This window comes from Salvelinus fontinalis, chromosome 17 (assembly GCF_029448725.1).
Source record: "Salvelinus fontinalis isolate EN_2023a chromosome 17, ASM2944872v1, whole genome shotgun sequence".
NCBI lineage: Eukaryota > Metazoa > Chordata > Actinopteri > Salmoniformes > Salmonidae > Salvelinus > Salvelinus fontinalis.
Window position 1 is genome coordinate 18,175,056 of NC_074681.1, and position 17,050 is coordinate 18,192,105.

The following is a 17,050-nucleotide window of genomic DNA, read 5'->3' on the forward strand; positions in this document are numbered from 1 at the left end:
ACTATAGTCATAATTGCCGGCGATATCACAACAAAATAACGTTTTTTCCCTCTTTTAGTCTACTCAGTTTAGCCCTCAGTTTAGCCTCACTTTCGTTTGTGTCTAATGTAACACCTATAGGATACACATGTGAGCATTCAATGGAGTCACGTTTAATAGGCCGTTCTTGACCAATCGTCGACGCATGGAGATGCCATGTTGTTAATGGACAATATATACCTTATTCTGAGTGTGTAAATTAAAGTCAGTTTACGAGCAAACCTTCCATTGCCATCCCGCGTATACTGGCATCTGTCAACACTACATTTCTGCAAAGACCCGGAAAGTATTTTAGAAATCGCAGTAACCGTCCATCGAGCCCACAAAAGATATTAGTCAAATTATGTTCAAAGCAAATCCTATATGGAGTATTTTTTATTCCTTTCTGTAGACTGTGTCCTATCCATTAATCACGAAAAATACATTTTTTTTAAACTTTGTCTACATAAATATATATTCTAAACACAGGAGGAGGTCAGTAACATATGTGTGTATATTTTCTATTACATGTTTATCAAGTTAAACAGGATTGCTGAATAATTCAGAGGAATATGATATAAAACACTTCTGCAATCCAACTGTTGGCAAAAGATAAACATTTATTTATAAATGTATAAAATATTGAAATGTGACAAGAAAGGCAGGTAAGAAAACGTTATGGTAACGTTTGTAGATGGGATAACGTTAAAACATGTAATAAAGTAAGCTTGAAACTATGGGTTGAGATACCAATAAAATGGTATTCTTGCTATGAAACTCCACTTGATTACAAAACATGATGATTCAGTGTTCTATCTTCACATTTCAAATACATTGCTATTTTGGTTAAAGTAAATATAGCCTAGTTGTGTTGATTAAGCTGCAGCAATGTCACAGAACTTTTGGTATATCCCTGGTGATATTCAGCATCAATAACATAACATGGCACATGGCACATAACATGGCATATAAGCTGCCTTATATACCTTAAATGAAACTAAACAATATCAAATATCACATACATGTAAATATAGCAAACTGGTAAATAAAGACACCAACAGTAATGGTGGTTCCTGTCTCATCATTTTAAAAGTGATAAAATGAAAATGTCACCACTGGAATGTAGCTGGCGTCATATGATTAGGCCTATTCACAGCCTGTGTGGAAGCACCCTGTCATATCACAACCTTCATCTGACAGTAGAATTAGCAAATGGATGGTTGACAGATGAAGGGTTTCATTAACAAATCAAAAGTTCATTATGAAGTATAAGTGGTCTCAGCAGGAAAGATGAGTGTCTTGGTCAGGGTGTTTCTGGAATCTGGTGATTGCTTAACCTTCTCATAGCCAATATGTTTCCCATCATTATCCTTAACAGGAAGTTTGCCGTCCATCTTGCTCACTTCAGCATTGACCAGGGTGATGATCGCATGGATGTCTTTCTCTCTGTAGAAAACAGGAGACAAACACACACAACATAAAATAAGTCAACACAACCATTCCATGGAGACGATATGAATAAGATCTGCAGTGAATTTCAAGCTGATGTTACCCGGTGCAGCCTTTTCCCAGCTGGCCACACAGAGACTGGATGAACCAGGACCCCGTGTTCACGTTCCTGATAGAGACATACTGCTCTACGTTGGCCATGAAAACCAGGTAGTCGGAGTATAGTGGAAGTGTGTAGTCTTGGACTTGGCCGTTGTCTGTGTCCAGTTCCCTGTCCGTCCCTTCAACTTTAGGCTTCTTGTTCACCGGCACACCCCCCTGCACGTCTTTCCCTCGACAGGCTTGGATGAAGAACAGTTTGGGCTTTTCAACAAGGATGCTACAGTTTGTGCCGTTGAAAGGTGAGAGGATATCAATGGTGGGGACGACTGTTCCATCTGTGCCACAGACGCCCTCCTTTTCTCCGTGACTCAGAAGGCAGCAGACGAAGGCGTCACTATGTTTCGGAAGATCCTTTAGATCAGTGAACTGACCGCTGACCCACTCCTTCACACCGCACTGTTGCAGGTCAGATAACTGCTTCAGCTCAGAGAAGACCTTCAGCACAACGGGAATCTCCACTGCAGTCTTGTCCTTGCACATCACCACCCTGAACTTCAGCCAGCTGAACACTTTTGCTAGCGCCTCTGTAGGAAAATACAATAATCAACACTCAGACACTTCACATATCGTCCTTCTGCTGCTCCTCACTTCTCTTTTTCCTCATTCTATTTCAACAAACTAAACTACTGAAACAGCAAAAGAGCAAGCCGAATGTTCAACTGCTGACAAATAGAATATCTACCAGCATCAATGTCTGATCCCTTTCTCTTTTTAGTCCCAAAGTCCACATTGTTGATGATCACACAGACACCTCTGGACTCGCTGGCCATGCTATAAAAACCCTCCTGCAAAAAGTATAGTAGGTTGTCAGTTACACACAAACTCATTTCACATTGACATCACACGTCTGACCCAAAAATGTCCAAGGTTTATTGTGTGCTCATTGTCCAATTACCTAATTCCATTCAAACCGTGTTCTGCATGATTAAATGGTAACCATTATGTCTTGGTTTCTACCACTTCAAGGCTGCTATTAGTCACACCACGTGTTTTATTTTAACAAAGCCTATTTTACCTTATACCAACACATTTGCTTTACACAGAAAATCTCTAATCTTTCAGTTGTTTTCCATCCCTTGGATTGAATGGGGCTTCCTGTTATCATAAACCCAGAAACTGCCATAGCCTGGTTTAGTGTTAATATAGTCATCATTGTATTAAACTATCAAATGTCATTCTAATTCCAGAGCTACTATACTTTTTACTACTGTGTTTGATGTCGGAAAAATGTCACTGTCTTATACTAATATTTATTGTTCCAGAGGCCTGGTACTCTGAAAAAACTGTCGGGACAAACTTTGTGGTACCTACCTTTTCCAACTCTGCGGGTGTCTTCTTCTTGGGAGGCAGCCTTGACATGGAGCCATCGTGATCCTGGACAGGAACAGCTGAAAAACACAGAGAAAACCAGTCTCACTTTAACAGACGAATGAGTTAGCAGGTGAGCTTTCCTACTGGAGGGACAGACGGCATTGCGCCTCATATCTCATAACTACAGGGTCACTGGTTCAAGGCCCACGCTGTTCCCTCTTGGTAGCTACACTGGTGGCAGCAGTGGGATAATCTCTGCAGTTTTATGTTGTTTTTGGAAGTGTGTCACTGTACACCTTTGGATTTGTGTATGGGCTGCTTCTTGAGAAGGGGAATGAGTGGCCTCCCGGAGGCTAGTATTTTCAGTAGGAGATTGGGCCACATATAACCAGGTGGCATGCCATCAATATGTCCCTCAGTCTGCATACAAATTTGAAAAGTACCCCAAGGTAGATCATTAAGCCTTTACACCAGTTGGTAAGATGTTTAATGCTGGTTTCATGACTAGACACATTGGCATTTACTTACAAGAGGCTTAATTGCTTATTTTGTGTGTGTATGTCCTCCCTCTCAACAACAACTGAATAATTATTACCTGACCTTTCTATAATGCCAATTACTTCCATGGGACATTTTTATACATTTCCTAGAGTATAGGTTATGTAATGACAGCATTTTGTATTACCTGTAGTGAACTGCGGTACACTATCCTCCAACTTCCTGGCAAGATTGTTATTATTCATTTTGCGTAAAACGATCACTGCGACCTTCCGGGCTTCTTCAGGGCTTTCATATCTTGTGACCATCACATCCACAATGTCCTGACGGTCAGCGGTCACTGGCAGCTTGTTGTTTGAGATATTAGGAAAGCCATCCCTAGCCTCTGTCAGATTTTTTAGGTGCCACTTAAAACTCTTCAGATCTTTACAGTCCAGATCGTCTAGAGTGCCTTCCAGCAGCTTTTTCAAATCCATTGTGGGTTACTGCAATCACAGAATTTAAGAGAGAATAGAATAAGGAAGTTATGGCATGCAGAGTTGGCGTGTGTTTAAATTGCCTTGAATGTGATGTCTTGAAAATGAAGTATATTGGTTTAGGCAAGTGTTCTTTCTTCAGATGTAAAAACTACAGGCGGTGTCAGAGGAAGGCCCTAACAATTGTCAAAGACCCCAGCCACCCCAGTCATAGACTGTTCTCTCTACTACCGCATGGCAAGCGGTACCGGAGTGCCAAGTCTAGGACAAAAAGGCTTCTAAACAGTTTATACCCCCAGCCATAAGACTCCTGAACAGGTAATCAAATGGCTACCCGGACTATTTGCATTGTGTGCCCCCCCAACCCCTCTTTTACGCTGCTGCTACTCTCTGTTTATGTCACGCCCTGGCCTTAGTTATCTTTGTTTTCTTTATTATTTTAGTTAGGTCAGGGTGTGACATGGGGGATGTATGTGGTTTTTGTCTAGTCTAGGGTGTTTGTATTGTATAGGGGGTTTTGTAGAGTGTATGGGGTTGTGTTCAGTGTAGGTGTTTAGGAAAGTCTATAGTTGCCTGGTTTGGTTCTCAATCAGAGACAGCTGTCTATTGTTGTCTCTGATTGGGAGCCATATTTAAGGCAGCCATGTGCATTAGTCAGGTTGTGGGTAATTGTCTATGTCTAATGTTTGTAGCTTGTGTATGCACTTTCGTTTGTAGCTTCACGGTCGTTTGTTGTTTTTGTTTAGTGTGTATTAGTGTTCGTGTTCGTTTTCATCTTCATGTATTAAAGAGGATGTATTCATATCACGCTGCGCCTTGGTCCACTCTTTCACCTCAAGACGATCGTGACAGTGTATCATATATGCATAGTCACTTTAACTATACATTCTTGTATATACTACCTCAATTGGCCCGAACAACCAGTGCTCCCGCACATTGGCTAACCAGGCTATCTGCATTGTGTCCCGCCACCCACCAACCCCTCTTTTACACTACTGCTACTCTCTGTTCATCATATATGCATAGTCACTTTAACCATATCTACATGTACATACTACCTCAATGAGCCTGACTAACCGGTGTGTGTATGTAGCCTCGCTACTTTTATAGCCTCGCTAATGTGTATAGCCTCGTTACTGTCTTTTTACTGTTGTTTTTATTTCTTTACTTACATATTGTTCACCTTATACCTTTTTTCCACTATTGTTTAGAGCCTGTAAGTTAGCATTTCACTGTAAGGTCTACACCTGTTGTATTCACCGCACGTGACAAATAAACTTTGATTTGATCATTCCTAGAATGTTCCCAGGGCTCTAAAGGTTGCTTATGCAACAAAATGTTTTGCTTACCAGGAGTTTTATTTTGGAAGCACTGTGCAATTAGGAAAAATATCTCCCAGATAATAATTGTTGTAATGATAAGGCTTCGCTGTACCGTTGTTTGCGAGTGCCCTACAGAAGAAAGCGAGTACAGATTCGATAGTTCCATTACTACAGCGAAAACGGCTTGCTTCTAGCCCAACCAATCCCATGGCAGCAGATCCACAAGTTCTGCCATGAGAGGTGACTGTATAGTTCCCTTAAAGGTCCTGAACAGTCATTCTGAAAAGTACTTTTTCTCTCATGGCTAACTACCAGGAAGTTTGAAAAGACAGGCTGAGTGGGCGGAAGGCTTATATTCATGTATACATCTACTGTTTGGTATGTCTCTTGTGATGCGGTTCACAGCAGCACTGACGGATGTGTTGACTGAAAGTTGAGTGACCCTTCCCCCCCTTTTGTTCCATGCTGGCTGAAGACCTAGCTAGCCAGTAACTAGCTAACACCAGACACAGATGACACATAAGTATCTTTGCCCTAGATCAGGTATTCCCAAACTGGGGTACGCGCAATGCCGCCGGGGGTACGTCAAATAACAATGTGATTCACATTTAAAAATATACATATTTTAACATTTTTGTTTCTTCACATTTTCAAACAGTCCATTTATATTTTCCAACAGGGCTATACATTTGGGTGATGCTTTTTTCTCGCCTGAGTAGCCTCGTTTCACTGCCAAAATAAAATTAAACCATATAGTGTTCAGCGAAATAACAACACAATGTCAAATACAGGTAGCCTAGTCAAATAATTAACATCCAATCACATTAACCGAATTCCACTAATGGTCCGTATGTAGCCAAACGTAGCTGCTGCTCATGTTGGTATCTGTACTGATGGTGCAAAAGCCATGACAGGGAGACATAGTGGAGTGGTAACGAGTGTGCAAGCAGTTGCTCCTGACGCCACTTGGGTACACTGCAGCATCCACCGAGAGGCTCATGCTGCCAAGGGAATACCCGATAGCTTGAAAGACATTTTGAACACTACAGTGAAAATTGAAGTGAAAATGGTTAACTTTGCAAGGCCCCTGAACTCTTGTGTATTTTCTGCAGTATGCAATGATATGGGCAGCGACCATGTAACGCTTTTACAACATACCGAAGTGCGCTGGTTATCAAGGGGCAAAGTATTAACACGTTTTTTTAAAATTCAGAGACGAGCTTAGAGTTTTCTTTACTGACCATCATTTCACTTCTCTGACCACTTGCATGATGACGAGATTATCACACGACTGGCCTATCTGGGTGATGTTTTTTCTCTCCTGAATGATCTGAATCTAGGATTACAGGGACTCTCCGCAACTATATTCAATGTGCGGGGAAAAAATGAAGGTTATGATTAAGAAGTTGGAGCTCTTCTCTGGCTCCAGTAACAAGGACACAGGTATTTCTATCATTGTATGTTTTTTTGTCTGCAAATGAACTCAAGCTTACTGACAATGTCAAATGTGATATAGCGAAGCACCTGAGTGAATTGGGTACACAATTACGCTGGTACTTTCCCGAAACGGATGACACAAACAACTGGATTCGTTATCCCTTCATGCCCTGCCTCCAGTCCACTTACTGATATCTGAACAAGAGAGCTGCATCGAAATTGCAACAAGTGGTTCTGTGAAAATTAAATTGAATCAGAAGCCACTGCCAGATTTCTGGATTGGGCTGCGCTCAGAGTATCCTGCCTTGGCAAATTGCGCTGTTAAGACACTGATGCCCTTTGCAAACACGTACCTATGTGAGAGTGGCACAGAATGTGTGTTGAAAATTATTTGACTGAGACTCTCTCCAATACAACCCAACATTGCAGAGTTATGTGCATCCTTTCAAGCACACCCTTCTCATTAACCTGTGGTGAGTTATTCACAATTTTTGATAAACAAATAAGGGTTTATATGTAAGATGGTTAAATAAAGAACAAAATTATTAATTATTATTCGATTATTATTTGTGCAATGATCCTATAAGAGCTCTTTGCCATTTCCCATGAGCCGGGTTGTGACAAAAACTCACACTCATTCTTTTGTTTAATAAAAGTATCGTATAGAGTGTGTGTGGCAGGCTTACAATGATGGCAAAAAACTATATTTGAGTGCGCTGACCCTGGTGCTAGAGGGGGTACGCAGCTGGAGGTTGAACGTTTGAAGGGGTACGGGACTATAAAAAGTTTGGGAACCACTGCCTTAGATGAATAAGGTAAACTTTGAATTATATTTGCTGACACTAATGACAGTATTTGTTTTTGCACCAGTAGAATAGCCATCTAACTATATAAACCATGCCCCTCCTCAAAAATGCCTTCTCCGATGTTGATTACAAGGCGGTACTTACTTAAATTAGGTAAGAGAATATCATGTTACCATTGGTGTATTCAAATGGAAGTTAAGGTGATGTCACCTTGTCCTCTTAATAATGAATCAAGGTGTCTGACATGGGGGAGGGGACCAGTAACTTTATTACTAAACTTTATCAATGTAGAAGCAACAGACATTTTCATACTTTGGTCATCATACTTTGATCTGGTTTTCTTCAAATATCATCCCATTTCATGAAAAACATGATTTTGACTGTTCATTACCTTTAAGGAAAAGCACCTTAAGTCAAACTGCTTTCTCTATGAGAGCTTCCCATGTCTGGAACATATTGCAGTCAGACACACATAACTGCACCACCTATCGCACCTTCACAAAAAACATAAAGACATGGCTAAAGGACAATCAGACGCGTGAACATAATTCCTAGCTATGTATTGCCCCTTTCCATGTTTTCTGTTGTCTGTAGCTGGTGAGGTGTGCGAACACTGTTTGTTGCTTTTATGTATTTTGTTTTGTTGCTTTTTGTGCTACTGCTCTGTTTATCTATCTGCCTGCTTGCTACGTGTTACTTGTTCTATGTTTCTCTGTCTGCTTGCTACATTCTACTTGTTCTATGTTTTTCTATCTGCTTGCTACGTGTTACTTTTCCTATTTTGCTCTGTCTGCTTGCTATGTGTTACTTGTCCTATGTTGTTCCATCTGCTTGCTACGTGTTACTTGTCCTATGTGGTTCCATCTGCTTGCTACGTGTTACTTGTTCTATGTTTCTCTGTCTGCTTGCTACATTCTACTTGTTCTATGTTTTTCTATCTGCTTGCTACGTGTTACTTTTCCTATTTTGCTCTGTCTGCTTGCTACGTGTTACTTGTCCTATGTTGTTCCATCTGCTTGCTACGTGTTACTTGTCCTATGTTGTTCCATCTGCTTGCTACGTGTTACTTGTTCTATGTTTCTCTGTCTACTTGCTACATTCTACTTGTCCTATGTTTCTCTATCTGCTTGCTACGTGTTACTTGTCCTATGTTTCTCTGTCTGCTTGCTACGTGTTACTTATCCAATGTTTCTCTGTCTGCCTGCTACGTGTTACTTGTCCTATGTTTCTCTATCTGCTTGCTACATGTTACTGTATTGTTATTGTAACAGTTTTTAATAACCTGCCCAAAGACTGCGGTTGAAAATTAGCTGGCTGGCTAAAACCGGCACTTTTAATGAAACTTTGAATAATGTGCACTGTCCCTGTAAAAATAAATGGTAACACTTCATTTTAAGGGGTCCTTTTTACAGTGTTATTAGACTGCAACAAGTATTGTAGTTAACTGTAACAACCATTAGTTACACTGTAATAACAACATGTAACTGGTGGTAATTTCAGTCTGTAATTACAGAGGTGTCACAATGAATGCTTGTTACCGTGCTTGTTACAAATGGGCAGCTTTCCACTAAATTCACAAATGTAATGTTTTGTTTCTTCTCAGCTGCATCAGATTCAGTAACTGTCACAAAGGTTGTGACCCCTCATGGATGCGCTAGGTGTCCGAGAGATTATATTCAATCGGCTCTAATTACTTACCCATGCATGTGCACTGTTGAAAATATATCTCCACTCAATGTTATTTCTAGTTCTTGCCACCAAAATAAAGCGTACTATCTGGGTTAATTTGGTAATCCCAGATGACAAAAAACACACAATTTCAAGCATTATACACAATGTTTGCCTAGGTACAATATAATTGCCAAGTGTTACGATTCATTTGAACGAGCTAAATCCTGTGTATCTTGAGGGGTACTTACTTGTAATTAATGTTTACTTATACAGTACATTACTCTTCCTGACAACCTGGCCCTCATTTGAAAGGTTCTGTAAGTTTCACTTAATTTTACAATAAGGTACAGAACTTAAGTGAAACTTCCAGAACCTTTCAAATGAGGGCCAGTTTGTCAGGAAGAGTAATGTACTGTACACTAATTACAAGTAAGTACCCCTCAAGATACACTTCATTATAATGAGCTAAATCCTGTGTAACAACTAGTAATGACATTGTTCTTAGCCAAACATTACATGCACTATACTTTGAAATACTGTATTTTCCCACATATGCCACCGATATTAGATTCCAGTCAGTGAGGTTGACCTACTGATCTGTTTTTACCAGCTCAACCAAGTTAACCCAGATGGTACACTTTATTTTGGGGGCAAGTGCTAGCAACAACACTGAGTGGAGATATCGTTTGAACAGTGCCATTGAGCATAGGCTATAATCTCTCAGACAGTTGATCACAACCTTTGTGACTTTATGCAGCTGAGAAGAAGCGAAACACTAAGTTGGTGAAGTTAGCGGAAACCTGCCCATTCGTATCAAATTACTACCAGTAACATGTTGCAATTACACTGTAATTAGTGGTTACAGTTAACTATAATACTTGTTACAGTGTAATTATACATGTAGTTATTGTCACGTTCCTGACCTGGTTTCTGTTAGTTTTGTATGTGTTAGTTGGTCAGGACGTGAGTGTGGGTGGGCAGTCTATGTTTTCTGTTTCTATGTTGGTTTTGGGTGACCTGATATGGCTCTCAATTGGAGGCAGGTGTTTTTCATTTCCTCTGATTGAGAGTCATATTAAGGTAGGTTGTTCTCACTGTTTGTTTGTGGGTGATTGTCTTCCGTGTCTGTGTCTGCGCACCACACGGGACTGTTTTCGGTTTGTTTTGTACATCATTCTTTTGTGTAGTCTATTTTCCCTGTTCATGCGTTCTTCGTGTTATTTGTAAGTTCGTATTGTTCAGGTCTGTCTACACATTCGTTTTGTTATTTTGTAGTTTATTCAAGTATAGTTCGTGTCATTGTTTCGTCGTGTCTAATAAATCATTATGTATTCAACACCCGCTGCGTTTTGGTTCAATCCATGCTCCTCCTCATCCGAGGAGGAGGAATCTGATAACGATCGTTACAGTTATACTGTAATTAGTGGTTACATTTAACTATAATACTTGTTACAGTGTAATTATACATGTAGTTATACTGTATTAAGTGGTTACATTTAACTATAATACTTGTTACAGTGTAATTATACATGTAGTTATAGTTATACTGTAATACGTGGTTACATTTAACTAAAATACTTGTTACAGTGTAATTATACATGTAGTTACACGTACATGTAGTTACATGTAGTTACATTTAACTATAATACTTGTTACAGTGTAATTATCCATGTAGTTACACTGTATTAAGGACCCCTTAAAATTAATTGTTACCAAATAAACTCATTAAAGTAAAGTAAATCAAGACAAAAGATCTGGCCCATTTTGCCCAACATGTTTATCTTCCATTTGTATCTTCTTAAGAAAGCAAAAGGCATAGCTTCTTCAGGAGATGCATGATCAAAGCAATAAATGAATGACATATCTCTTGCATGTCATCATCAAAATCCTGACGTCTTTAAAGAGACAGTATACCATGTTCAATGTAATGCATCTCAATAGGAATATATTGCTTTTACAACAATGAAAAACCTAATATTCCACAAATGGAATTAGCTTGTATAATAAACAAATATCCAGAGGTAGCTAGAATTCCTATAGGCCCAATATAGGCTGTATCTCAATACATTTTTTAAATCTAATTTCTGGTGCTCCTACATTTCAGTCTATGGCTAATATACCCTTGGCTAAGGGCTGTATCCAGGCACTCCGCATTGCATCGTGCTTAAGATCAGCCCTTAGCCGTGGTATATTGGCCATGGACCACACCCCCTCCGGCCTTAATGCTTAATTATACCATGGCATTGTTGAATAGTTGTTTCTGATTGGCTTGAAGGGCATCTGGGGCATTCTAGAGCGTGCAATCCTCTCTGTTTGGAGGATATATTGGCACAGGTGTTGTTAAGCACGAGAAGATGTCGAGGGCTGGCAAACCGTGCCAATGTATCCTCCAAACACCGGCTTCCAGGGCATTATCACTTTTATACAACGGGTTACCAACATACTCAAATAATGATTGACATATTTTCATTAAAAACGTTATTTTGATTAATTTATTCATACTATTTCATCCTTCCACAAGATATAGTCCTGACACAGATCTAGGGATGCTAGCCAAGCCGGCTGGTCGTTCGTTCTATCGGTTCGGTTGCCAGAGATGCGACCCAGTCGTTCAGTCTTTTTGTTCTGTATCAATGAATGTGACCCAGTCGTTCATTCTAAATGTTCCATTGCCATACTAGCTGGAAACGTTCTTAAAACCTCTACCGACGCCCCCTCCCGGATCCGGGATCCTCCTCATCAGAAACGCTGACTAGCATAGCCTAGCCTAGCGCCACAGGGATATCATATAATATAATTTCATGAAATCACAAGTCCAATACAGCAAATGAAAGATAAACATCTTGTGAATCCAGCCAACATGTCCGATTTTTAAAATGTTTTACAGCGAAAACACAACATATATTTATGTTAGCTCACCACAATAGCCCAAAACACAATTCCATTTTTTCACCGTAAAGATAGCTTTCACAAAACCCACAAATAGAGATAAAATTAATCACTAACCTTTGAACAACTTCATCAGATGACAGTCTTATGACATCATGTTATACAATACATTCCTGTTTTGTTCGAAAATGTGCATATTTATAACTACAACTCGGGGTTTTACATTGCAGCCATGGTCACAAATAGCACCAAAATGTCCGGAGAAATTTTAGACAGCCACGTAATCTAACAGAAAAACTCATCATAAACTTTGCTGAAAAATACAAGTTGCATATATAATTACAGATACACTGGTTCTTAATGCAACCGCTGTGTTAGATTTAAAAAAATAGATTAGTACAAAGGACAGCATGCAATAATCTGAGACAGCGCTCAGCCATTCTCCGCCATGTTGGAGTCCAAAGAGTCCACAAAAATACGAAATAACATCATAAATATTCCCTTACCTTTGATGATCTTTCATCAGAATGCAGTGCCAGGAATCCTAGTTCCACAATAAATCGTTGTTTTGTTTTAGAATGTCCATTTCTTCTGTCGAATTAGCAACTTTGGCTAGCATGGTGTAACTCACGTGTCCATTAAGATTTTACGCATGAACGAAAAATTCAAAAAGTCATAATAATAGTCGAATAAACTGGTCAAACTCAGTTGATAATCCATCTTTAGGATGTTTTTCAGAAATATATCCAATAACGTCCCAGACGGAGCATTTCTTCGTGTCTACCTAACGCATTGCAGAAAACGATATGACAAACCCAAGTGCGTAGCCAGGTACTACCAATATGGCTGACCTCTCACTCCAACGAGTCCCACCCGGTCCCAGAAAAGGCTAGAGACTTCATTCCACGTTCTACTGCCTGTTGACATCTAGTAGAAGGCGTATGAAGTGCATACAGATCCATAAATACAAGGCAATTGAATAGGTCTCACAGAGACCCATTTCAGAATTTTAACTTCCTGTTTGGAAGTTTGCCTGCCAAATGAGTTCTGTTTTACTCACAGATATAATTCAAACAGTTCTAGACCCTTCAGAGTGTTTTCTATCCAATAGTAATAATAATATGCATATCATATGATCTAGGACAGAGTACGAGGCCGTTTAAATTGGGCACGATTTTATCCAGAAGTGAAAATGGCGCCCCCTATTTCCAAGAGGTTTTAACCCTTGGTTGATAGCTAGCCAACTACGGCTAACTTAATCACGTCAGAGTAACTACAAAGTAGCTGCAATTGTATTTGTTTTAGCTGTTTTCTAGTGACATTTAATTGGATACATCCACAACAATGAGCTGATGATGCACAATTTTGCCTTGCATAGAAAATGTGCTCTCTCGGCAGAACACTGTTGTTCAGAGGAGCTAGCCAACAACACAACTAACACAATCACTTCAAACTGAAGCTGGAAAGACAGCAAACTAGCTGCACTTCGTTTTATTTTACCTGTTTTCTATTGATAGTACTTTGTATATATCCAGATAAATGATGCTGATTCATGATTTTCGACTGGCTGAGAAAAGCTGCCTGGCTGTCGGTTCATTCCGACATGTTCATTACTATGGAACAGTGTAACGGCTTTCTTCTGTGGTGGACGAAGGAGAGGACCAAAGCGCGGTGTGGTTAGTGTTCATCATCTTTAATAACAACAAAAAACGTGAACACTACAAAATACAAAACGTGGAAAAACCGAAACAGTCCTATCTGGTGCATAGACACAAAGACAGAAGACAACCCCCCACAAAACCCCAACACTAAACAGGCTACCTAAATATGGTTCCCAATCAGAGACAATGACAAACACCTGCCTCTGATTGAGAACCATATCAGGCCAAACGACAATCCCCAAATAGAAACACAAAACATAGAATACCCATCCAACTCACGCCCTGACCACACTAAAACAAAGACAATACACAAGAACTATGGTCAGAACGTGACAGACAGCTGGAGATCGAATTTGAATATTGAAAGAATGACAGCAAGTTTTATACACATCTCCACTGTTGAAAATTAAATGTTAGTCTAATTTCATTTTATTTATTTAACCCGGTAAGTCGACTGAGAACACATTCTCATTCATAGCAACAACCTGGGGAATAGTTACAGGGGAGAGGAGGAGGGATGAATGAGCTAATTGTAAACTGGGGATGATTACAGTAGGTGGCCAGATTGGGAATTTAGCCTGGACACCGGGGTTAATGCCCCTACTCTTGTGATAAGTGCCATGGGATCTTTAGTGACCACAGAGAGTCATAACAGCCGTTTAACATCCCATCCAAAAGACAACACCATACACAGGGCAATGTCCACAATCACTGCCATGGGGAATTGGGATAGTTTTTTAGACCAGAGGAAAGGGTGCCGCATACTGGCCCTCCAACACCACTTCCAGCACCATCTGGTCTCCCAGCCAGGGACTGACCAGGACCAACCCTTCTTAGCTTCAGAAGCAAGCTAGCAGTGTGATGCAGGGTGGTATTCTGCTGGCTAAAAATAATTGTGAGATAATGTCTAGATGCTTTTAATAGTGGAGATGAGACATTGGACTCCGCAATCAGATGGAACAGAGTAAATAGGTATTTTTGTCATGCCCTGATCTGTTTCACCTGTCTTTGTGATTGTCTCCACCCACCTCCAGGTGTCACCTGTTTTCCCCATTAGTCCCCAGGGTATTTATCCCTGTGTTTCCTGTCTTTCTGTGCCAGTTTGTCTTGTTTTGCCAAGTCAACCAGTGGTTTTCCTAGCTCCTATTTCTCTGGTTTTTCCTAGCTCTCCTGGTTTTGACCCTTGCCTGTCCGGATGCGGAATCCACCTGCCTTACCACTCTGCCTGTTCTGACTTCCAGCCTGCCTATCCCTTTGTACTGTTTGGACTTGGACCTGATCACTAAACCCCTGCCTGTCCTGACCTCGAGCCTGCCTATCGCCTGGTACTGTTTGGACTTTGACCTGGTTTATGAACTCTCACCTGTCCCTGACCTGCCTTTTGCCTACCCCTTTTGTTATAATAAATATCGGAGCTCAACCATCTGCATCCTGTGTCTGCATTTGGGTCTGCCTTGTGCCCTTAATTTCAATCTCATAGATTTAGCCGGTGGTAATTTGTGGAATGCGCTTTTAACCAATCAGCATTCAGGATTAGACCCACCCATTGTATAACTCTATAATACAAGGTATGTTTGCCCTGCGTAATTCAATGGCTATAAAACATGTAAGAATGAACTATGTTTGAGCTGCTTTTGAAAGTAAAAGTTGAATTGAAAACATTAGTGGCATTGTGGAATTCTATTGTCATAATAGCAAGCTAGGACTGATTTGGTTAGCTAAACTAGTAAATCTGTTTGGGTTAACACGGCAACTACTGTAGATATCTATATAGGGTCTGTTGTTAATTCAATCCGGAGTGCCAGAGTGCGCTCTGGGCGTTTGTAAATTCAGATGATATGTTTGTAAATTCAGAGCGTTCGGGAACACACAATGGTGAAGAATTTAACAATTTAATTACGCTTTATTGCCGACGTTTACTGACACCAGCCATATTAGACAGGTGTTGAGCATTGGTGAATTCCTCAGTTATTTTGCGCTCTGCCTCTGGTACACAGCTCAGACGAGTCCTCTGAAATAGGAGTAGATCACCAGAGCGAATTTACGAACACATCCATAGTAAAGTTGCTAGCGACTTCAGTTGATGTTGAACATATTTCTACCGGCAAAATTAACACATTTCTAGCGGCAAATATGTTAAATTATAGACATGGTATAAAAGGGATAATTAACTCGGGGCTCTATGCATTCTCTGGAAAATAATTCAACTCAGTGGAAGATCAGTTCCACTCCGCTAGCGTGTCGTGGAACACACCTACCACGTCATTCATTCTCTTCCATAGAACGCTCGTTGATTATCCCTTAACATTCTATAAATTAATAGTGTAACATTCTAGTGAAAAGTGTAACAGTAACATTCTAGTGTACCATTCTAAAAACAGATTCTAGTGTAACAGTCTAGAAATTAACCACCATGGCTGTGCCATATGCACTCCAGGCCTGTAGTTTTTACATCTGAAAAATGAACGCGTGTCTAAACTAATATCCTTCATTTTAAGACATCACATTAGAGGCTATTTAATTACTGTAATTCAACAGTAATTAAAGGGTTTGTTTTTCTGGAATACTTGTATTGTTTCTTATTTTCGATTAATGAAAGTCAAACTCCACTATAGTCATAATTGCCGGCGATATCACAACAAAATAACGTTTTTTCCCTCTTTTAGTCTACTCAGTTTAGCCTACTCTACTATTTTTAGTCCTAGACCACGACAACCGTTCCTACCTTGGAGTAAAACGCGGTCTCAACTCAATTGATGCCTCTTGAATAGATAGCCTAGCCTGCTATACATCGTGTCACCCTGCTTGTTGTTTAATTTCACTTTCGTTTGTGTCTAATGTAACACCTATAGGATACACATGTGAGCATTCAATGGAGTCACGTTTAATAGGCCGTTCTTGGCCAATCGTCGACGCATTATTCCATGCCATGTTATTCATGGACAATATATACCTTATTCTGAGTGTGTAAATTAAAGTCAGTTTACGCGCAAACCTTCCATTGCCATCCCGCGTATACTGGCATCTGTCAACACTACATTTCTGCAAAGACCCGGAAAGTATTGTAGAAATCGCAGTAACCGTCCATCGAGCCCACAAAAGATATTAGTCAAATTATGTTCAAAGCAAATCCTATATGGAGTATTTTTTATTCCTCTCTGTAGACTGTGTCCTATCTATTAATCACGAAAAATACATTTTTTTAAAACTTTGTCTACATAAATATATATTCTAAACACAGGAGGAGGTCTAACATATGTGTGTATATTTTCTATTACATGTTTATCAAGTTAAACAGGATTGCTGAATAATTCAGAGGAATATGATATAAAACACTTCTGCAATCCAAC

The 17,050-nt window shown here is 39.9% G+C and overlaps 1 protein-coding gene across 1 annotated transcript; it reads right to left on the reverse strand.

Moving 5' to 3' along the window:
• Positions 1 to 618: 618 nt before the first annotated feature.
• LOC129813889 (caspase-7-like) lies at positions 619 to 16,532 on the reverse strand. Its single transcript, XM_055866485.1, has 6 exons — positions 16,426 to 16,532; positions 3,626 to 3,923; positions 2,941 to 3,017; positions 2,312 to 2,414; positions 1,571 to 2,153; positions 619 to 1,464 (listed from the first exon to the last, which is right to left on the reverse strand). The coding sequence occupies exons 2-6, from the start codon at positions 3,912 to 3,914 to the stop codon at positions 1,278 to 1,280; spliced, it is 1,239 nt and encodes a 412-aa protein (XP_055722460.1). The 5' UTR covers positions 3,915 to 3,923; positions 16,426 to 16,532; the 3' UTR covers positions 619 to 1,277.
• Between the last annotated feature and the right edge of the window lie 518 nt (positions 16,533 to 17,050).

Bases quoted from the DNA above. Each gene is read 5' to 3' on its own strand.
- LOC129813889 (XM_055866485.1), bottom strand. From the start codon at position 3,914: ATGGATTTGAAAAAGCTGCTGGAAGGCACTCTAGACGATCTGGACTGT. The intron at 2,415-2,940 runs GTAGGTACCACA...TACTTTTTGCAG, and splicing joins CACCCGCAGAGTTGGAAAAG to GAGGGTTTTTATAGCATGGC. The intron at 2,154-2,311 runs GTAGATATTCTA...ATTTTCCTACAG, and splicing joins GGGATCAGACATTGATGCTG to AGGCGCTAGCAAAAGTGTTC.